Source organism: Nicotiana tabacum, chromosome 18, assembly GCF_000715075.1.
Source record: "Nicotiana tabacum cultivar K326 chromosome 18, ASM71507v2, whole genome shotgun sequence".
NCBI classification, from domain to species: Eukaryota; Viridiplantae; Streptophyta; class Magnoliopsida; order Solanales; family Solanaceae; genus Nicotiana; species Nicotiana tabacum.
In genome coordinates, this window is record NC_134097.1 from 78,422,537 (window position 1) to 78,446,500 (window position 23,964).

The 23,964-nt window shown below is 36.6% G+C and overlaps 1 protein-coding gene across 1 annotated transcript; it reads right to left on the reverse strand.

Moving 5' to 3' along the window:
• Window positions 1–12,313: 12,313 nt before the first annotated feature.
• Window positions 12,314–17,504, reverse strand: LOC107826495 (pectin acetylesterase 12). Its single transcript, XM_016653482.2, has 12 exons — window positions 16,914–17,504; window positions 16,236–16,318; window positions 15,598–15,727; window positions 15,439–15,512; window positions 14,554–14,640; window positions 14,354–14,478; window positions 14,206–14,266; window positions 13,379–13,432; window positions 13,215–13,292; window positions 13,026–13,131; window positions 12,793–12,938; window positions 12,314–12,675 (listed from the first exon to the last, which is right to left on the reverse strand). The coding sequence occupies exons 1-12, from the start codon at window positions 17,131–17,133 to the stop codon at window positions 12,568–12,570; spliced, it is 1,272 nt and encodes a 423-aa protein (XP_016508968.1). The 5' UTR covers window positions 17,134–17,504; the 3' UTR covers window positions 12,314–12,567.
• Between the last annotated feature and the right edge of the window lie 6,460 nt (window positions 17,505–23,964).

A 23,964-nucleotide genomic window follows, 5' to 3' on the forward strand; every position in this document is an offset into this window, starting at 1 on the left:
CATTCTTTTGTCCTTTTACCATTTTCTGTTCAATGCCGATTCTAGGGACATGACATACGCACACACTTTGGGCCTAATTTTAAAGTTAATCATAAAACCCTGGAAAGGCGATCAGACCATTTAAAGAAAATAAGGACGGTTTGAGATTATTCAGAGCCCGAGTCATGTGGAACTGGGGCAAGTTAAACACAAAGAAAATCGTTAAAGAAAGATTCGCCTAAATTGGCATGAGGGTCGTTCATAATAATGAGAATGAGAGTGTCGCCCAACGGTGCTTTAGAAGTGACAAATGAACAAACAGACGTTTAACATAATTGTCAAGTCCAGCACCATCAGAAGGGACTACAAGTTTAAATTGTGTTGTTTGCACTTGGCATGTTTTGAAGACTGGAATGACGAAGGCATTTTGTTCTGCTACCTAAACATTTTATCCTTCGTTACCCCTTTTGAGCCTTATTTATTTTTCTTTCGTACCCCTCGTTCGGAATTAGTAGCAACGAATAAAATACGCAAGCATGGCGGGTAAGAGAAAAGAAAGAAAAGAAAACAACAAAATGGGAAAAGAAGAATGAAAGAAAAAGAGAGAAAAAAAAACGACAAAAGAAAATGAGAAAAGAAAAAGAGAAAAGAAAAATGATAACGAAAAGCAAAAAAGGGAAAGTCAAATGAAAAAGAGGAATTGGGAACTACGTTTGACCTGATTCCTCAAAGAGGATACGTAGGCGCTTCACGGCTCGGTCATAGTTTTGAAAAATGAAAAAATCAATTAAAATATCCCCAAGCAAGAAACTGGGGCAAATGTTGCGTTTATTGTGAATAAATCTAATTCTGAAGGTTGTAACTAATAACCCAAAATTAATGCATTTTTGAGCCTTTTATACCCTTTCTTTCTAGCCCTATCCAAAACCCACATTACGGTCCAAAGAAAGACCTTCTGACCAGTCTTCAAAAGATGCCAAGTCAGACAAATGAAGAGTCTTACCGGCGAACATAACATTCTGTTCCACAGCAGAAAGAACTCTAATCTCCAACAGAAAGAGTCATACCGGCAACACTCCAAATCCTCAGCTGGAGAGAGATATAAAACGAGAGAGTCTTATTGGTGAAAACCTTCACAGGCACCATAAGGCGGTGAAAGCTGAGAGAAAACCAAAATGAGAGAGACTTGATAGTGAAAACCCTTCGGGCACTACAAGTCGAATAAGATTGAGAATCAGAGGGGGAATCGCCAATGGAAGATCTTAAAAGATGATTGACGGCAGAGGATAGGCCACATACGCATGTCATGGCCATTAGAGTCGGTATCTGCGTTTGATAGTTTTTTATTTATAGTTTCTTTTGTAAAAGAGTCATCATTTCCTTTGTCTTTTATTTTGTTTCTGTTATCTTTCTCCTTTCATAAAAAATTTCCCCAATAGAGTCTATCCGGTCAGAACAAGTATGAAATGACTTCAAAATATGCCATCAGCTTTCCAAGATGAGATCTGACTAGTATATCCGAATGGTATAGTCAGCAAGGAACAAGCGCGAGGTCAGTGTCAAAAAAGATATCCCCAGCAAAGGGAATTGACAAAAGGATTGACGAGCATCAAGAGGGATATCCTTGCCAAAACCAAGGTTATAAACCTCAAAGACAAGGCCCGTGAACAAAGCAAGGAGAGCAGTGAGCATGATTTGGCAAAATCCATACTAGACTAAAAGGTCAGGGGAAATGCCGGTTTCCGAGCTATGCCCCAAAAGAAGAAGGATATCCCCAGCAGGAAGGGATTATCCCCAACAAATAATATCATCCCCAACAAGTTGCGGAACACAGAGCAAGGATGGAGAAAGGGAAAACCATCCCAGCAGGAGTATCACAACCAACCACCGCGTTTTAAACTAACAATTTTGTTTGATTTGAAACAGGTAAAGGAAATGGCATGGATGCCAGAACTGCATGCTATAAGGGATATTATCAAACAGGGGCAGAAAATTTTCTTTCCATTTAGAAAATTTTCTAGAAGTCAGGTACCCTCAGCTGATAACATTTTACCACCCAACAGGTAAGTAAATCAAGGGAGGTAGTCTTTGAAGGAAGAAGCTATGCAAAAACAAAAAAAAAAAAGAATAATAATAAAAATGGGGAAGGTAGAAAAGGAAAATTCATCCCAATCCCCAGCAAGTATTCGAGGTAAGACATTTTCAAGTCTTAAAGATTTCGGGTTAATCCGCCCTCAAATAGGATCTGTCGGGTTCATCCGCCCTCAAATAGGATCCGTCGGGTTCATCCGCCCTCAAATAGGATATGTCGGGTTCATCCGCCCTCAAATAGGATATGTCGGGTTCATCCGCCCTCAAATAGGATCTGTTGGGTTCATCCGCCCTCAAATAGGATCTGTTGGGTTCATCCGCCCTCAAATAGGATCTGTTGGGTTCATCCGCCCTCAAATAGGATTTGTCGGGTTAATCCGCCCTCAAATAGGATCTGTCGGGTTCATCCGCCCTCAAATAGGATCTGTCGGGTTCATCCGCCCTCAAATAGGATCTGTTGGGTTCATCCGCCCTCAAATAGGATCTGTCGGGTTCATCCGCCCTCAAATAGGATCTGTTGGGTTCATCCGCCCTCAAATAGGATCTGTTGGGTTAATCCGCCCTCAAATAGGATCTGTCGGGTTCATCCGCCCTCAAATAGGATCTGTTGGGTTAATCCGCCCTCAAATAGGATCTGTCGGGTTCATCCGCCCTCAAATAGGATCTGTCGGGTTCATCCGCCCTCAAATAGGATATGTTGGGTTCATCCGCCCTCAAATAGGATATGTCGGGTTAATCCGCCTTCAAATAGGATCTGTCGGGTTCATCCGCCCTCAAATAGGATCTGTTGGGTTCATCCGCCCTCAAATAGGATATGTTGGGTTCATCCGCCCTCAAATAGGATTTGTTGGGTTCATCCGCCCTCAAATAGGATCTGTTGGGTTCATCCGCCCTCAAATAGGATCTGTTGGGTTAATCCGCAATAATAATAAAAATTTGGGGAAGGTAGAAAAGGAAAATTCATCCCAATCCCCAGCAAGTATTCGAGGTAAGACATTTTCAAGTCTTAAAGATATGTTGGGTTCATCCGCCCTCAAATAGGATATGTTGGGTTCATCCGCCCTCAAATAGGATATGTCGGGTTAATCCGCCCTCAAATAGGATCTGTTGGGTTCATCCGCCCTCAAATAGGATATGTTGGGTTCATCCGCCCTCAAATAGGATATGTTGGGTTCATCCGCCCTCAAATAGGATATGTTGGGTTCATCCGCCCTCAAATAGGATATGTTGGGTTCATCCGCCCTCAAATAGGATCTGTTGGGTTCATCCGCCCTCAAATAGGATATGTTGGGTTCATCCGCCCTCAAATAGGATATGTTGGTTTCAGTCTTTACTTTTAAGTGTTGAAATTGGGAGCCCGCCCAGATAACAGAGGCATAAATTCAGTCTTTTTATTTTCAAGTGTCGAAGTTGGGAGCCCGCCCAGATAATAGAGGCATACATTCAGTCTTTTATTTTAAGTGTTGAAATTGGGAGCCCGCCCAGATAATAGAGGCATTACATTCAGTCTTTTATTATTAGTGTTGAAGTTGGGAGCCCGCCCAGATAATAGAGACATACATTCAGTCTTTTATTTTAAGTGTGGAAATTGGGAGCCTGCCCAGATAACAGAGGCATACATTCAGTCTTTTTATTTCAAGTGTTGAAATTGGGAGCCCGCCCAGATAATAGAGGCATACATTCCACGTCTTTACCCATAGGAGATGCATTTCCTCCTAAGTTTCAGTTTTACCAATAGGAGACGCACTTCCTAAAGCAAGTTTCACCAATAGGAGACGCACTTCCTAAGCAAGTTTCATCAATAGGAGACGCACTTCCTAAGTCAGTTTCACCATAGGAGACGCACTTCCTAAGTCAGTTTCACCATAGGAGACGCACTTCCTAAGTTTATTGTACCCATAGGAGACGGACTTCCTAAGTTTATTGTACCCACAGGAAACGTACTTCCTCAAAGTTAAGTTTACCCATAGGAGATGCATTTCCTCCTAAGTTGTTTTTGAAAAAAAAATATAAAAAATAAAATAAAAAAAAATGACCTAGTCTGATGAACCTTCTCCTAGGATCAAAATCTTAGTCTGATGAATCTTTCTCCTAAGATAACCAAAAAACAAAAAAATGACCTAGTCTGATGAACCTTCTCCTAGGATAAAAATCTTAGTCTGATGAATCTTTCTCCTAAGATACCAAAAAAAATGACCTAGTCTGATGAACCTTCTCCTAGGATCAAAATCTTAGTCCGATGAATTTTTCTCCTAAGATAGAGACCTAGTCTGACGAACCTTCTCCTAGGATCAAAAGCTTAGTCTGATGAATCTTTCTCCTAAGATAACCAAAAAACAAAAATGACCTAGTCTGATGAACCTTCTCCTAGGATCAAAATCTTAGTCTGATGAATCTTTCTCCTAAGATAACCAAAAAACAAAAAATGACCTAGTCTGATGAACCTTCTCCTAGGATCAAAATCTTAGTCTGATGAATCTTTCTCCTAAGATAACCAAAAAACAAAAATGACCTAGTCTGATGAACCTTCTCCTAGGATCGAAATCTTAGTCTGACGAATTTTTCTCCTAAGATAGAGACCTAGTCTGACGAACCTTCTCCTAGGATCAAAATCTTAGTCCGATGAATCTTTCTCCTAAGATGCTAAAAAAAACATTTTGAAAAAAAAAGGAGTCATTTTCCTAAAGCCAGGCGCCCACCCATAGAACAGAGGAATACATTTCAGTCCTCACATTTCGAGTATTGAAGTTAGGCGCCCACCTGTATAACAAGGGAATACATCCTAATCTAGTGTTTAGTTCACTCTCAGCACTGCATCAGTAGTATCAGTGGGCTACGATTTTGCTAACGACTCACAAACCTTCCCAGTACAAACTAGGTTAGGAAATTTTGTTTGTTTTGTTTGTTTTGATTGTCAGGGGACTGCCTGTAGAGCAAAAGATTGTTATATGTCAAAGATTGAGAAGTTAGGGGTCCGCCTACAGAACAGCGGGATCGTTCAAAGTCAGGCCGTAACCCATTGGAAGGCAGAAAGCCACAAAAAAAATCCTCAGCACTCAATCCAAGATAGAAGCAACAAGAATCTCGCCCCAAGAATGCGAGTCAACAGTCTGAGAGGGTCAACAAAAGCTAGTCACAAAAAAAAAGAAAAAAAGAAGAAAAAGAAAAAAGAGAAAAATGAATGAATCCGAAGCACGGATGAGGAGAACAAATGTGATCTGCTCAAGAACTAGCGCCTACAACTAGCAAGTATCAAGGTTCAAATCCAAAGTCTGTACGAAGCACCATTCAAGACTCAAGACCAAGTTTCAGAAGACTTAAAGATAGGAATCCTTGTAACTAGTAGCTGATAGACTTAGTTAGTCTTTTTCAGTTTTCATTTTTGTTGTAATGACAGGACCGTGGACCGGAACCTCAACGGAACGACACCTCGATCGGCTCTTCACCTCGGTACAACTTCACTCTCTCTCTCATCCCGAACTACACGTGACCTGATTCCTGTATAACCAAGGATATGTAGGCAGCTCAGATACCAGGGCTCGGTCACATTCCCTCTTCCTGAAGTGTAGTCCGTCCAAGTAATGGTCGGGTCAAAAACACGGCTAGTCGTTCTTTGTCAGAAAACTCTTCGTGTTTCCAGTCAAAGAGGGGCAGCTGTAAGCACGTGATTTTTGACCCTCCCCGAGAATTTTCACATTTTTTAGCATGAATATGTGAAATTGGGTCTAGTATAGCTATTTTAACTATTTTTACTTTATTTTGTTGCAAAAAGAAAATTTCAAAAAAATATATATATAAATTTTAGTTTATGTATCTCTCATAAACCTGAAAAATACAAAAATTGTACTTTATTTTGGTACTTTATATAAATTCGAAAATTACAAAAAAAATATAGTTCTATTAATGTTTGCAGTCATTATAATTTTGAAAAATACAAAAAAAATATTACGTCATATTTTTGTCTTTATTAAAGAACGAAAATTACAAAAAAAATAGTTTTATTAATATTCTATAGTCATTTTTAACTTTGAAAAATACAAAAATATTACCTCATATTTTATCTTAATATTTAAAAACGAAAATTACAAAAAAATAGTTTTATTAATATTTTTGTAGCTATTTTAAAATCTTGAAAAATATTTAAAAATATATAGTTTTGTTTAAATACTAGTCTTATTTTTGGTAGTTATTTTGCTTACATAGGACTAGTTAAGCAACGTGTTCCTATTTCTCGGGTCCGGGCAAAAGAATAATATTCGGGTTTAAACTACCCGGTTTTAGGCCTAATTTTCAGACCTAGCCCATAATAAACAGTGTCCAGGACACATGGGGAACCCCACCACGCGTGGTGGACATATGCCTCGAACCCCACCACGCGTGGGGCTCATTTTCATGGGCATTGTGTTACAAAACACGGGAAAGCCAACAGGAAAAGGGGGGACTTGGAATTTTTTTGGAAAAAAGGACTGTTCAATCTTCTTCTTCAAAAAAGAAGAAGAAGCAAACACCAGCGAAAAACCAAGAAAAAACCCTAAACTCCTCCATCACTACCCAACTCCATTCCCAAAAAACCCACGACGACCCTCCTCACGTCCGGCAGAAACACCAACTCCCTCACCTTCCCCATCACCCCGACAGAGGATTTTTAAAAAAATGGCTTAGAACAAGTACTGTTCCTCCGTCTTCTTTGAAAAACCAAACAAAAAAAACCTACTGTAAAAAACTACATTTTTTCGGACTCCCCCAGCACCGGACCGACTCCCCATTGCCCATAACCATCGTCAAACCAGTCCGGCGTTTACTCCATTAAACCTGGCGTACATTGCTCGTCACCTTCCTCCTCCTTTGAACAAGACCAAAACCCTAAAAACCTCCATTCCCTACTCCCCCAGCAGAACCCGTCACCTCCACGCCCAAAACCTCCATCGTCGACCCCACGTCCACCAAGGCTCCGACCGCCCGTCACCTTCCCCGGCACCCCCCACTGCCCAAAACCACCATCAACATCCTCCTCCTCCCAAACACCACCCCGACGCCATAACCCAACACCCTTCGACACCATCCTCTACCGGTAAACCACCCAGCTGACCCCTCTCGCGTCCAAACTCCGAAACCACCACCCACAGCGTCCCAACATCACGTCGCAACTAGTTCCCCCCAACGCTTGAACCTAACCCAACCCTACCCCAAAACCACCTGCCGAGCCAAAAATCCAGCAAACCTCGTCGTCACCCCCCCCTCGTCGGAACGTAGGCAGCTGTTGCTGTGTTCTTCTACCCCGTCACTGTCCCTCGACCCCTCCTGCTTCATCTTTTCGCACCAAGCTGCTGGGTCGAGAAAGGTCAGTAGCAGCGAACATGGCGGATTGTTAGTACTTGCGGGTCCGAGTTTTCTATTTCCATCGAGGTCCGGCACGTCGAGGTGTTTGTCCGAGGTTCCGTCGTTGTTCAGCGAGATCCGGTTCGAGTTCCGTAGGAAGCACTGTTTGTCGTTCTAGGATTGTCGAGGTTCGAAGGTTGGTGTTCTTCGTCCTTTGTCTCATTTCATTCATTTTGCATATTATGGTTCAAGGCAATAAATGAGAATATTCGATATATATGAATGTCAACAATGCAATTTTTGTTGTTATGTTAAAAATGTTTATTCTATGTTTAGTTACTGCATGCTTAAAGTAAATGTGAGCATATGAACGAAGTTATTCTATTTTTTTCATTTTTACCCTGGATATTATTACCTGTTAGAATCGTTGTTTTTTTTGTTTAACCTCGGATGATTTCATGGGTAGAAAATCGTAATTGCTTTAAGTTTGCCCTCAAATAAATAAAAAAAAACGAGACTAGCTTCGCCAAATAAAAATGTATGGATTGCGAAGCCCTCACAAAATATATGTCTTAAATACTTAGATTCCGGGGCGGGCCGTTTAGCAAATTTCACGGCCTTACCCCAAATAATAATGCGCTAGTTGCTGTAGGCGCGCCTTTAATAATGTTATCTCCCTAAACTCGGGTGCACATTTATGTGACCCAAATCCAAATCTCAACGGAGTCGAAATATGTCTCTAGTCACGGGCGCATTGATTGTGGCGTGGCCCGAGATGCATTTCCATGACGTTGCAAATTCTTAAAAAAAAATAAGAATGAGATGAGCCTCGCCGAATAAAAACACAAATTGCGGGGCCCTCAGTAAATACTTGTTTAAAATTATTTAGAATTCGGGAGGGTCGTTAAGCGAATTTCACGGCCTCCGCAAAATAATAATGCGATAGTCTCTTTAGGCGCGCGTTTAATAATTTACTTTCTTAAACTCGGGTGTGCATTTCATGCGACCCAAATCCAAATCTCAAAACATCAAATAAAATGCGTTCCGGATTGTGGGTGCATTTCATGTGACGCAGTCCAAAGACGTGTTTTAAGCGATGTTCACATTCTTATAAAAACAATAATAATAAAGCGGTAAAAAGATAAAATTTGCACATAAGTTCATATTGTATTTAAAATCAGATAATCAAGCCAAAGTAAATACTTGTTTAAAATTACTTAGAATTCGGGAGGGTCGTTTAGCGAATTTCACGGCCTCCGCAAAATAATAACGCGATAGTCTCTTTAGGCGCGCGTTTAATAATTTACTTTCTTAAACTCGGGTGTGCATTTCATGCGACCCAAATCCAAATCTCAAAACATCAAATAAAATGCGTTCCGGATTGTGGGTGCATTTCATGTGACGCAGTCCAAAGACGTGTTTTAAGCGATGTTCACATTCTTATAAAAACAATAATAATAAAGCGGTAAAAAGATAAAATTTGCACATAAGTTCATATTGTATTTAAAATCAGATAATCAAGCCAAATATAACAGTTGAGCGACCGTGCTAGAACCACGGAACTCGGGAATGCCTAACACCTTCTCCCGGGTTAACAGAATTCCTTATCTAGATTTCTGGTACGCAGACTGTAATATAGAGTCATTCTTTTCCTCGATTCGGGATTAAAATTGGTGACTTGGGACACCCTAAATCTCCCAAGTGGCGACTCTGAAATAAATAAACGAATCCCGTTTCGATTGTCCTTTAATTGGAAAAAACTCCCCCTTGCGCCCTGCGGGTACGAAAAAAGGAGGTGTGACAGGTATATGTTCCAATTGCTCCACCACAACGCACAAAGATGGGTCCCCAACGAAGGTTGTGAGTATATGTTGGTTATGAATCTCCTTCTATTATTAGACATCTAAAACTTATGACAGGAGATTTGTTTACAGCTTTTGCTGATTGTCATTTTAATGAATCGATTTTTTCAATATTAGGGGGAGAAAATAAACAGCCGGGAAAAGAGATAGATTGGAACGTATTATCTCTATTTCATTTGGATCCTCGTACAAATCAATGTGAACAAGAAGTTCAAAAGATCATTTATATGCAAAATGTTGCAAATCAATTGCCAGAGGCATTTACTAACCTTTCACGGGTTACTAAATCGCATATTACAGCTGTAAATGCTCCAATTCGAGTTGATGTCCCAACTGAACAGTATGATAATGCAAATGAGTCTAGGCCACTCCTTAAACGTGGTAGACCAATCGGTTCCAATGATAAGAATCCCCGAAAAAGGAAAGGAGAAAATGATCAAAATGATCATAACATGGAGGCAATTGCTCAAGAGGAGCATAAAGACATAATAATTGATAAGACATCACATGAGGTTCTAGTACATTGAAATGATGAAAATGAAGAAATCCCAATAAGTTAGGTCTCTACAGGAAAAAGGTGGAACCGGAATAATGTTGTTGTTGACAATAATTTTGCATATAACGTTGCAGTTGAAGTAATGCAATAAGATGAGGATCTTGAGCCAAAATCTGTCGATGAATGTAGATAGACAAATGATTGGCCAAAATGAAAAAATGCAATTCAAGCGGAATTGGTTTCACTCGAAAAACGTGAAGTTTTCAGACCAATAGTCCGAAAGGTTGAAGGTGTCAAGCCAGTAGGGTACAAATGGGTTTTTGTGCGAAAACAAAATGAGAAAGGTGAAGTCGTAAGATATAAAGCACGACTTGTGGCACAAGGGTTTTCGCAAAGGCTTGACATTGATTATATGGAGACATGTTCTCCTGTGTTAGATGCAATTACCTTGATGTATCTAATAAATCTAGTATTCCATGAAAAGCTTGATATGCGATTGATGGATGTTATCACAGTCTACTTATATGGCTCACTAGACAATGATATTTTTATGAAAATCCCTAAAGGATTTAAAATTCCTGAAGCACATAAAAGTTCAAGAGAAACTTGTTCAATATAGCTTCAGAAATCCTTATACGGATTGAAGCAATCATGGAGGATATGGTACAATCGCCTTAGCGAGTATTTGCTAAAGGATGGGTACAAAAATAACCCTATTTGCCCTTGTATCTTTATTAAGAGGTCTGTGTTTGAATTTGTCATCATAGCTGTGTATGTTGATGACTTGAATATCATTGGCACTTCTAAAGAGCTTCCAAAAGTTGTAGAGTGTTTTAAGAGAGAATTTGAAATGAAAGATCTTGGTAAGACAAAATTTTGTCTTGGCCTCCAAATTGAGCATGTACCAAATGGATTTTTTGTCCATCAATCAACATACACTGAAAAGGTTTTTAAGTGATTTTACATGGATAATGCACATCCATTGAGTACCTCAATGGTTGTGAGATCACTTGACATAAATAAAGATCCATTTCGGCCTCAAGAAAATGATGAAGATCTCGTTGGTGATGAAACTCCATATCTTAGTGGAATTGGGGCACTGATGTATCTTGCCAACAATACTCGACCAAATATTGCTTTTGCAATAAGCTTATTAGCAAGATTCAGCTCCTCCCTAACAAGAACACACTGGAATGGTATTAAACATATATTAAGATATCTTTGGGGAACTATAGATATGTGATTGTTTTATTCTAATGAATTCAAGTGAGAAATGATTGGCTATACCGATGCAGGTTATTTGTCTGATTCACATAAAGCCCGATCTCAAACAGGTTATTTGTTTACATATGGAGGTACAGCTATATCATGACGTTCAATGAAACAAACAATAGCTGCCACATCTTCAAATCATGCTAAGATAATAGTCATTCATGAGGCTAGTCGGGAATGTATTTGGTTGAGATCAATGACTCGGCATATTCAGGAAATGTGTGGTTTTCCTATGAAAACAGATAATCCAACTACACTATATGAAGACAATGTTTCTTGCATTGCTCAACTGAAAGGAGGATACATCAAAGGAGACAGAACAAAGCACATTTCACCAAAGTTCTTTTTCACACATGATCTTTAACAAAATGGTAAAATTAATGTTTAACAGATTCGTTCATAATTTGGCTGATCTGAGGCATTACTAACCTCAATATTTGAGAAGTTGAGATAGAAGATTGGAATGTGCCGTCTTCGGGAAATAAAATGATGTTTTCATAAGGGGAGTAAGATACACGCTGTAATCTTTTTCCCTTAGTCTAGGTTTTGTTCCACTGGGTTTTCCTGGTAAGGTTTGTAACGAGGCATATTATTTATTTTGGACATTCAAAGGGGAGTGTTGTAAAACCTATAGTTAATGTGGATGCCCACTACTCCCACTATTTTCACCCATAATGTGAATAACCTCCCACTACTCATCACTATTATGATTGTAACTCTCACACCTCCATAAACTCTCTCCATTATCTCAATTGTTAATGTCATATTTAAGACAATTATTTTGTAACCTTCATATGTAATAGTATAAATAGAGGCATGAAATGTGAGATGGAATACACTTGAACACTTGATGAAATAAGAAAGTTATCTCTTCTTCTCTTCTTCTACTTATCTTCTTGTTTTATATTGTTACTTTGAGCTACAATTTTTAATATTTTTTAAATACTTATGAACCTACACTATTTTTAAGAAATGGGGCCCTCATAAGGTTGGAGCCGGCCCTGATTGTCTGGTGTGCATCTTTATGTCTTGGGTTATATGCCCTTACATCCACAAAATTCCCTACGCCTTCTGATGTTCCCTCATTATGATCAACGTATTTTCTTCTTAAATTTTATTTAAATATTTGTCCATATTTAATGTAATGTGTTTTTCTGTGATTAAAAATATGGTGACTTATTGTATTAGAGTAAATTAATCTAAATACTCTTGTACGAAGTATAAGTTAAATGAGGGCGACCAAATAGTGCTCCCCTGAAATTTTTAGATATTTTTACATGGTTGCTCAAATATATTTGGAGTATCCAGCAAATTTTCGATGTATACAACAATATGTAACAAACAGAGCAGCAAGACTTTTCGACGATACACTGGCTGGCACAGGAGTACCCTTCGAGCACTACTAGTTTAACTGCAATTCTGACTAAATTGCCAAATTCATTGTCTACAGTAAACTTTGTTACACTTGTAAATATTAAATAAATGGAGGGGAATTGATTATGAAGATAATGACATATTTCTGCTAAGTTGGCAGAAAAGAATTTGATTTTATTTGAAGACCAGGTTGTGACATGTTTTATCGCATGGATAAGCACAGTCAATTGACTTCACGCCTGCTCTATCAAAATACCAATCTCCAACTGCAAGTGCAACCGGCTGCATATCGTTCCAATGTTTGTTGATATTATTTGTCAGATCCAGTTGTAAATTCAAATTATCTTTTGCACAAAGAAAATAAAATAGCATAGAGAGAAAAGGATTTACAAACGGTACCTTGTTATCGATAAGGGGAGAATCATCAGCAAACCATGTATCCTGCCTCTCGGATTGGCAGTGCGCGAAGCATGAGTTTATGAAGAGACCATTTTGTGTTGAGGCAGCAAAGCCTTTAACAACATTTAGCATATCATTCCTGAAACCTGTTCCAAAATGTATTTCATCGACATGTAAGTACAGTGTCTAAGAATACCGAAAAGGCAAAAAATTAAGAGCTTAGTGGATCATACCTTGCAGAAATTGAATTTGTGATGCAGAACATTGTTCATTGTTGAGTTTACAATCATGCCACAAGCCCTTAGGATCAGCTACTGGAGGAGCCAAACTGGATTGAACCTATTCGATCATTTCCCAAAGATTGTAATGTATGAAACCACCAAATAAGAGAAAACTAAGAATCTATGGAGTTGAGAATTTACCTGCCAGGAATCATAGGCAGCATTTAGCAGAAATAGAGGGGTCTTGATATTGTCGATCAAATTCTGAGGAAAGAAGCACTGGAAAGGAAGAAATATAGGAATTGTATTAGTAAAATGAACTGATATCAGATATTGAAAAGGCAATTATATTTAAAAAGACTTACCGAGGTTGGATCAAGTTTGTTGGTACAAGTACTTGGTAGCGTCTTTTGAAGACCCTGTTAAAATTATGAATATTCTGCTTAGCAATGCTTGGAGATAAGTTATCGAAAAATGCAAAAAAGATATCCCTTAACAGTTCTTTTATTTTGTGATTCTCTCTAATAGAGAAAAACTGTCTCAAAAAGACATAACCTCTTGTAAATCAATGCACCTTTAGTTAAGAACATAATGCAATCTAAGTAAATGATGAGTAAGACTTAGTTGTTTCTGTTATATTTGCATTAGGTCCGGTGTTCATGTTATTATTTAGTATAGGATCAAAATAAACCTTATTAGAGTAGGAATGAGTATAGAAAATTCATATGGCCGACCCGTAGTTTGGGATTGATTAAGCTGGTCAAGAAAGACATTAATGTAGGGAGAATAAGTAGCTATGAAATTGCTTTTCAAGTTTTGAGTCTTTTTATTTCTCCAAGGGTGCTGACTTGGTAAGAGGACTGCAGCATCTAGAGGCGGACCTATACATAAGGTAGAGGGGTCACGGACACCCATAAAGTTCGGCAAAACTTCAATATATACATGTATATATTCTTAGAAAATAATAGGATATTAATAGTGGACACTCTATATACAATAAAAAAGTGCACCCGTGATCTTAAAATCTTGGGTCCGACTCTGGCAGCATCTCTGTAACTATAATAGAAACTTGACAACAATTAATCCTTAAACTTAGATAAACACTTTAGTTGTTAACAGTATTTTGACAATCAACACGCAAAAGCAGTAGTTTGATGAAATTGACCAATATAGAGTTAGAGGTGTCTGGTACCTGCACACTAACTACGCCTTGATATACGTTTCTGAGGGCGTGCCCCCCGGATACATCCGTTCTGCATATTATCCAAAAAAAGACCATTACATCATCTTGTTACTAAAGGAATTGAAGTATATTGGGTGTATCAAGATCAGGAAAGTACGCATCCATAAATAATCCAGCATCACTTAGGCACTTCACTTTGGTACTACTTGGGAACAAAGTTCGGAACTCGTCACAATGCAATATTGAAGCTAGACCACCAGCAGAACATCCAGAGAGAAGAGCCTGAAACACGATTATCTATATCAGAATATGAATGACAAGAACAGCCCAAATGATAAGGCAAGAAGTAATTTTGACCTGCTGGGCATTACGCATTCCTTTTGACATTAACTCGGCCATTGCGGCTTCCCATATACGTTGACCTCTGAATTGCAGCTGTGCAGCCTGGAGAGAAATGAAATATAATTCAATACAACTAGTTTACACAAAAACAAGTCAACAAAATCTTTATAAAGTACATCTCAAGCAATCAAATCATATAGTAACTTCAAATGTTTCTTGTACTTTATCAAACTTTAATGTCATCACACATATATGCATGAACATCAAATGGTTTAATCAGTGGAGATGAACAAAGCTTGTATCATGGTCAGAGGTCAAATTTGTGAGATTTCGGAAAGGGGCACATGCTAACCATAAAAATTTAGCTTATGCTAGTATTAGTTGTTCAACCATCACTCTCTGTGGCCCCGCGAGAAAGAACTACAGAAAGTATATACAATTATTCAAAGCCTGAGAATGAGAATATCGAACAGCAGATGCAACAGATATGCGGAGCCTTGAAAATTTAAACTTCTACACATCCTCAGTCTCACAGGAAGCATGAAATGTGGGAAGAGCAGCTCAGAAGTGCCAAAAGTTCAAAGTCACTCTGTTTCAATAGATGTCATTGAGCTAACAGAAAAAGTAAAGGGAGCTAAAAGACCACTGTCTTTTGCCCAACCTCACACAGGAAGACTATCGATTTCGTAAACGTCATTTCCCTCCAACTACCACTCAAAATGCCAAAAGAGAAAGAAACAAAAAAGACCAGACGACAAAGAATGTAAAGAAGGCAAAATGGTTAGTATGACAAGTTTCAGCTGTCATTTTCTTCTCCATCTAATTACTATTGCAGACAAACAGCATCTCTACATGATAAATGGATACTAAAAGAAGAAAATGGTGCAGGCTGTGACACACCTTATTCTCACTGTCCCCTGCAAAGGAGGCTCCGTCGCAGTAACGAACTTTTACTCTATTCCAGTTAAAAAAATCTGCAACCAGAGAAGAGACAATAAAGAAAAGTTTCAAATGCAGAATCTGTAAAAGTCTTAGTGTAAATTATTATTATCAGCGAACCTGGATTTTCTTCAGCCTTGTTACTTAAAATCCCAGTAAATGGAATCTGCTTTTCCATGAATTTTGATGAGCCGCGTCTAGTCGTTTTGCGATAAACACAATTTCTAACAGTGTTACACCATCCTCCACCCTGTCCACAAGAGGCATCACTCAGTTTAGGTTCTGAATCAATAAATGCAATTATAGAGCTGGAAAATTTTGTAAAACGCTGGATTTAGCATATACTTAATTCCCCAATTTAGGGAAGCATGAAATTGGAATTCTAAAATGGGATACAATTCCATAATCCTGATAAGAGAGTATGACAGGTACCAAACTTGTACGTTAACGAACAACTTGTCGAACAACAATATAACTACACCTGAGTCCCCAGCGAGTTGGGGTCGACTATATCAATCCTAATTGCCTATGTTGCTCCGTTTAAGTTCATTTCAGCCCGATATTATTAAAATACCAACTTTGAGTTCTCCGGACCACAACAATCAATTAATCGAGCAATCAAGTAAACCTTGATCTCAAATAAGAATATGCAAGACAACAATATCTAACTAGAAACGAACTCTCATAAATGGTGACAGCTAAGACAACTAACTACACATTAAATATAATTAATGACAGAGCTATCGTTTAGCATATACCTCCAATTGAATGAGCCAACTGTTTGCCCCTGACCCAGAACCTGGATGTATGTGATAACCTGGTAGAGTTCCATCTAAACACACTGTAAAAATGCGAAAGAACAAAGTCAAAAAGGAACCACAATCAGTTTCAAGACGGCCTTAATTACACAACCTTTTTTAAGGACCACCAATAATTACAATTGACTAAAGCTAATCAACAAGTGAGGGAGAAAAAAATTTCCCTTAATCAACTAAATTGGACTAATCGTTTTCATTGAGCTAATAGAAGATCAAAACCAGAAAACTTGACAAGGAGTCAGAGAGACAATTATTAATAAAAGAAGCAACAGTAATAAGATAAAAAAATAAATAAACAACTGACAACTATGTCGAATCTTCCCCTCCTAGAAAATGATTAAAAAAAAGATTTAACAATGAATTCATAAGTAAAAGAATAATTAATTAAAGTGATGGTTAATCACTGAAAAACTAAAATCTAGTGCAAGATCTATACAGGGTAGTCGAAACATCATCAGATGGGAACTAAAAAGTTACCCTTTTCGCTCCATAGCAAGACAGGGATGAAGGAAAACAAAAAGTAAAATTGTCCCAAATGAGGAAAATTGTACACACAATGTATTAGAAGTTCATTTATACAAGAACACAGACAGCAAATCAGTGTGTGTGTATATTTACCAGCTCCTCTTGCAGCAGCTCCAGGGATAAGTGTAAGACCAATCATAAGAGGAGTGGGATTAATGCCACCAGCAGCAGCAGCAGCAGAAGTTTCATAAACAGACTCAAAGAATGGGCCGTCTGTTTTATTGAAACAGAATTCTTCTTCAACTTCATAAGAATACACAAATTTGCTAAACAAGAAAAACACAGCCCAGAACCCCATGAAAAGCTTGGACATAGCTGAACTCTTTAAGCCTCGCTGTCACTACCCAAACACTATTAGATAGAGACGAGGCAAAAGGAAATAAAGAAGGGCACTAGTAGTGAGTATTATAAATAGGAATCTTTTTTGTGTTTATAAATGGTACGTCAAGCCAATGTTTTAGTTGCAGAGATTAAGAAGTAACAAAGTTAGATCTCCGACACAGATTTGTTGCCAAGGCAAAGAACCTAGGCCCTAGGGGATGGGGTAAAGTGGGGGAGGGTAATGAGATGGGGAGTGTAAAAGACTGGAGTGAAAGTTGCTCTGGGGGGAATATTTATTAAAATACACTATATAAAGACCATTATTAGATCGTGTATTTTTATGTATTTACTACATTAAATTACGAATATTAAAGGAAACGTGTTTTCCCGAGCGCACGCTTAGAATCTCAAAACAGAAGTGTATGAATACAAGAATTGACAGTAACTTGCTGGTGGTAAGAAAGGTTGGCAGGTGCTTTTGCACTTTGTGTGATCTTGGAATACTCTCTCCATTTTTTTTTTAAATTTGTGATCAAAGAGGTAAAAGTTTTATGGGGTCATCACATTTATATAGTTATAAATTTTTTTAATTAAGTATAAAATGAATAAAATAAAGAGTTTAAAGTTAAATTATTTTTAAATTTATAAATATGCATTCATTTTGGAACAAAGAATAAAAAAATTACCTCATCTGATTTGAAACTCAGTGGGTAATGTTTTGTGTGTTGTGTCATTATAAGAGCCGAGTATGCGGTGACCGTGTTTTTCGCGCACTTCACAAATTTTGACACAGCTATTAAGAAAAATATTTAATAGCTTTGGTCTTAAAGGGTATTCCATTAAATTACTCTTATTTTTTTCTTTAAATGGGTAATTAATTATTACATGCCTTTTTTGAAGAGCAATAAATGTCTTCTTGGTTTATAAAGTGACAATATTCTGAACCAAATTTTGTTGGCTAAAGTGATAAATAAAAAATCACATAAAGTATTTACGATACATGTTATATATTAAGATTTTTGCACAGCACTTGGAAGATATTTAATAATCTTACTTACATGGGTATTCGCCTATATTATTGTATTTATTTTGTTTTAAATTTAATCCTGGAAACAGTAAGAGTAGATATGAATAAGTAACTATTCTCTTTCTAAGAAATTAATATATTTTGAATCAAATTTAGTTTACAACTACAACAATTATTTAAACTGAAAATAGGAGTATTAATATGCTCGTGCATAAAAATATTTGCCGTGGGAAGCGAGTTTTTATATTTTTTTTTATTCGAGGGTCAATTGAAAATAATTTTTTTATCTTTACAAGATAAAAGTTAGATCGGTATGTGTATCCTGAATTTCACTGGGTAAGAGGTCGAGTAAGATTTTCTTTAGGACTTGGCGCACGGCATGAGTCAAAAGCAGGCAAGTATTGGCCAATATAATTATTATCATTCTCACGTTGAAAAAGTATGTTATCATTCCCAAAGAACCTCACCATAACAATAATAAAGAGAAGGGAAATTTTCAGATAGGAACAATTAGGCTCCCTATTTTTTAATTTTATAGTTATATTTTAATTTACAATTAATTAGTCCAAAAATAATATGTTAAGATTCAACATCTAATTTTAATAGGTTCTAGAAATTACTATTTAATTTTTTTAAAAAAATTGCTCAAACTTTTAAGTTAATTTTCGAATCTGTAGCTGTGACTCAAATATTAGTTCAACAAACCAAATCCATTTGGGTGGTGAAACTTAGATTTTTAACAAGTTTAAATATGTTGGTTTAACTTTTGAATTTGATTTTGTGAGAAATTTGAAGTGGATGTTATTTAGACTTGTTAGAAATAGTATAAGAAGGTTGTATATAAAATTTGATGTCATTTAATGGAGATTTGGATTGGTTTTGAAGAAGAACTGCAAAATCGTGGAAGAAGTTCGTCTACATACACTTGTATAAAGGTGTATAAAAGTGTATAAGATGTGTTATACACTCATATACACTATTATACAAGATTATACAAAAAACTAACTTCGTCTTCTTTCTTGCGTCTTTTTTGAAATTTAACTCAAAAATCTTGCTCAAATCTATTCTAAATCACTTCAAATTTAAATTTTGAACAACTTTGATATTTTCAATCAATTGGAACAGCACCCAATCGAAACAACTAACAAACTAAAAAAATCATATTTTCGAAAGCAAAGCTTTGAATGGCCTTCAATGGTGGATTTCTACTCTTCAATTTACTTACATTGTAACCAGGTGACACATGGGGAGAAGCAGTAATGGCAGACGGTCTCTTGAAGCATAAGTAGAAGATGTGGAAAGAAGAGAGAGTGAAAGCAATAGTTGTGAGAACACAAATTTAACTCCATAGCTTTTAGAAGCAATGACTGTAAGAACACAGATTTTGAATTTGCTAGTACTTTCAAAATATGTACAATATAGGCTAAATTAGGTAAAACTTAAAAATATGGACCATTTTTTGTTACGGTGTGAAGTCAGATGTATTTTCTTGTGATTCTTTACACAGAGAACCACTTAGTAATATCTTTTTGTTTCTTCCTTGGTTAGGTTTGTTTTGTTTTGATCAGAACCTGAATTAACAGATAAGAAGTGAAGTAAATTACTAAACGCACTTTAACTATTTCTTAACATGGAAAAGCTCGGATGGTACGTAAATAAGCTGGAAATTGAGATCCTCTAAGAAAGTTTGTATAATATATATGTTGTTAAGCCAAGATTATAGTTTCTTATAAATAATAATATTTGCTGTATCGGTGATGCAACTATATCTGAATAAATCATCAAGATCCACAAAATGAGGTGGGGACTTATTATATTTTTGTCAGAGAGCACCTCAACTTTTTTCCCCTTGTGTTAATTCAAATAGTTTTGCTATTTGTTCGAAAACTAATACAATTGCACAAGAGAAGGGTAAAGAACCATTAACATTCACAGTATAAATTGATGCAAATATATTATGCGGATAAGTTCTTTCCATTTTCTTTTATAGTATATATATACACACACGTAATATTTTAGAAATTTGTATTAGATACAACAAAAATTAAAAAGATTGAACAAATTATCCTTAACGAGGTGTTAATTAATTTGTAATTTCCGAGCTAGTACTGCTATTCAAGGTGTCAAAGAATTCGAAAATTAGAAGAAAGAATTCTTGTTTCAATGTAACTGATGTTCAATAACGTATTTTATAGTAATTTTTGTATCTACTATAACTCGTCTATTTAGTATAACCGAGCAAATGAGGGTAGCAAAATGCATTTTAAGGAACTGAGGAAGATATATGAATTTTGAAAGAAGTACATATAAGTGGAAAAAGTTGAAAGCATAAAAATATAAACTAAAGATTAATTAGTTATACAGGAGTAAATACTTACTCGCATCAAATGTTTACATCAACTCAATAAATAAATAAAATAGTTCTTCACATACATGATTATCACTAACTATAGTTAATTAATACAGATTCTCCCTTAATTTAGTACTTAACTATGGTAAATTAATTAGTATGATTGAGCGTAAATAAATTTTTACCGTCACACCAGAGATCACCTCCCAAGTTTGTCAAAACACAGACGGCAATCCGCATATGCTATTTGACGTTCAAGTTTCGGCATAGCTGGATATATAAGGAGGTATTTTTCAACAATAACAACGACGATCCAGTATAATCCCACAGGTGGGGTCTGGGGAGGGTAATATGTACGCAGACCTTACCCCTACCCCGAAGGGTAGAGAGGCTGTTTCCAGGAGACCCTCGGCTCAAAAAAGCAACAGGAGCCGATATATTAGTACCATAAAAATGCATAATAAAATAACAGCAATATAAGAGATATGAAATACAGAATACGAAATACGAAATAGATGGCTGGTATAGTAAAACTAGCAGGTAAAGCCCTGCATCAATAGACGACCAATGACATTCTTAGTCTAACTCCTAACTGGCTAGTCTCACTCTATTGTGCTGTAGAAATATTCACAAGTTTCCCCTAACCTACAACCTTAATGCTCGACTTCCATAATTCCCTGTCAAGGGTCATGTCCTCAGTAATCCTAAGTCGCGCCATGTCCTGTCTGATCACCTCTCCCCAATACTTCTTAGGTCGCCCTCTACCTCTCCGCGTGCCCATTACAGCCAGTCGCTCACACCTCCTCACCGGTACATCAGTGCTCCTCCTCTGAATGTGTCCGAACCATCTGAGTCTTACTTCCCACATCTTGTCCTCCATGGGGGTCACGCCCACCTTCTCTCGAATATCTTCATTCCTAATCTTTTTCCCATACACGAATACACATTTCATCTATTGTGTTTCCAACTGTCCTAAGAACATGAAGGCAAAGGGCGGTTCGGAATTTAAGTTCTATGAATTTAATTTTTAAAATTTTTAGTATTGAATATATTATATATTTACGTGATGGATTTATATTTGCTATTTATTGTAATTTAGTGAATTTTTACATAAATTTATACTTTACCTCAAAAGTAATGAATGCATGTGAACTCGATACTTCAAAGCTCCGTATGCCCCTGCATAAAGGATTAGAGGCACACGTAAAAGAAAAAGAAAAAGGAGTAGAAAGATGTTATAAGAAATACGAAAACAAAAATGCAAAAATAAACGCATTTCTTTTATGGGCTTCCACCTGTCATTTAGTCCTCTTTCCATCTTAATATTCAGAAGCTGATGGAAGAACAAAAAAGTTGTTTTCTTCCTGATTTCCTTTATCTTCATATCTTGTAAGTATTTATCCAGATGATGCATTTGATAAAAATAGAATAAGGAGATTTGCACGACTCTTTCTACTCGAAGATAACAAGTTTTATTCTCATCTTACCTATATTCTCCTTCCTCTCAAAATACTTCCAAAAACAAGAAAATCGAACAAAGAGAAGTTCCTTCTTGCCTTTTGAGGAGTTAATTTCACATATGTACCAAAAAAAAAAGGCGTCAATTTCACATATGGATATTGAAATATTCACCAATAATACTCTCTCTATCCATTTATGGGACACAGTGATTATTTGAAGAGTCAAATGAATTTTTGTTTGATCATAATTTTTTTATATGCATTTTAAATATTGTGGATAGGTAATTATGGTAACTTATAGTATTTTTATGTAATTCACACCAAGATAGCTTGACTCTCATACTCCATATCGTCTTACATAGAGTGGGACGGTTGGAGTGACTAGTAAAATTACCAAAAAAATAAAAATAAACACATTAAACTAATTGAACTATATATGAATTTAACTGAAACTAAAAATATCCCGAAATGAGAAATTCCGGCGTCGGGTTATAAAAGTGACCGCATGAGCACTTTGAAATCGGGTTATAAAAGTGACCGCATGAGCACTTTGAAATCCGTCGTTCTACATCAGCAAATTATCTATCCGGTCTAAAATTAGTGATTTTTTGCAACCAAACGCTGACTTTGAAAATGAAATTGCCGACAAATGCAATTATGCAAAACCTATGACTTAGTAGAAGTAGAGTCGAGAAAAGTGAAGGGACGACTCCTTTATGAGAAAAGTTGGACATAACAATAATTTTTAGGGATTTTTACCTATCTATACCATATATCAAACCTTATTACCCTCAATATTTAAGGTTTGTGTTTATTACATTTAAGCATACCAAATTACCATTTCTATACCATAATTCAAATTAGGGATATAATTAAGGGTTCATTTATATTAGGCATAATTATAGGACTGTATCTTCCCACTTTCTCTTTCCTTTCATCTCAACTGTTCACAACATACACACAACTCACGATGCTCCTATGCTTCCTCTCGTTGATCATCCCCAACTGCCCACCACCGTCGAAGAATATCATATTTTCAGATTCACAAGAAAATTTTAAATTCTTTGATCCAACCGCTTGAATTCCCACTGGAAATAATAATGGCAGAGAGTTCAAAATTCTTTGACCTCTTTTTTTTTTGGGGCAGTGGTTGAAGGTTACTGGTTAACACAGTCGATTGAAATTCGAAGAAGAAGAAGAAGAAGACATATTTCCAGAATTTGTAGATATTTTGTAGTCAAATTGTAGTTAAATTAGAAGAATTGTAGATAAATTGTAGACTGTTTTTTGCAGAAGATTTTGTAGAAGCTTTAGTCGTTTTGGATTTGTGAAAACAGAAAATAATGCATCTACAATCAGAATACAAATAATCTACAAGATATCTACAAAATAGATACATTGAATTTTAATATCTAAATTCTCATTTCAATTGTAGCATAATTGGCATTTTCGACATGATTGTAGAAGATTTGTAGAAGTTTTAGTCTTCCCAATCTACAATTCATCTACAATTTATCTACAATTTATCTACAATATATCTACAATTCTACAATTTAACTACAATTTATCTACAATTTCTGGAAATACGTCTTCTTCTTCTTCTTCTTCTTCTTCTTCTTCTTCTTCTTCTTCTTCTTCGAGTTTCAATCTAAAATTCAGTCAAAACCAAGTCTAATCTTCACCAAAACCCCTCAAAATTGAGATATAAACTCCTAAACATATTCCGAATTATTTACAACAACACCCAATCCAAACAAATAATTATTTTTGAAAACCCAAATTTGAATTCAAAGCTTTCAAGCTTTTTAATGGCTATCAATGGTGGAAAATATATGGAAGAACAGATGAAGATGAAGATGAAGAACAGAAATCTCCTTTCCGTTTGATTACTGGAGCTTCAGTAGCTTGCGTTTTTTGAGAATTGTAGTTGAGTGAGAGAAGAGAGATCTCTTTCCGTTGAGGAAGGAGAGAATTACGCAGCAATTC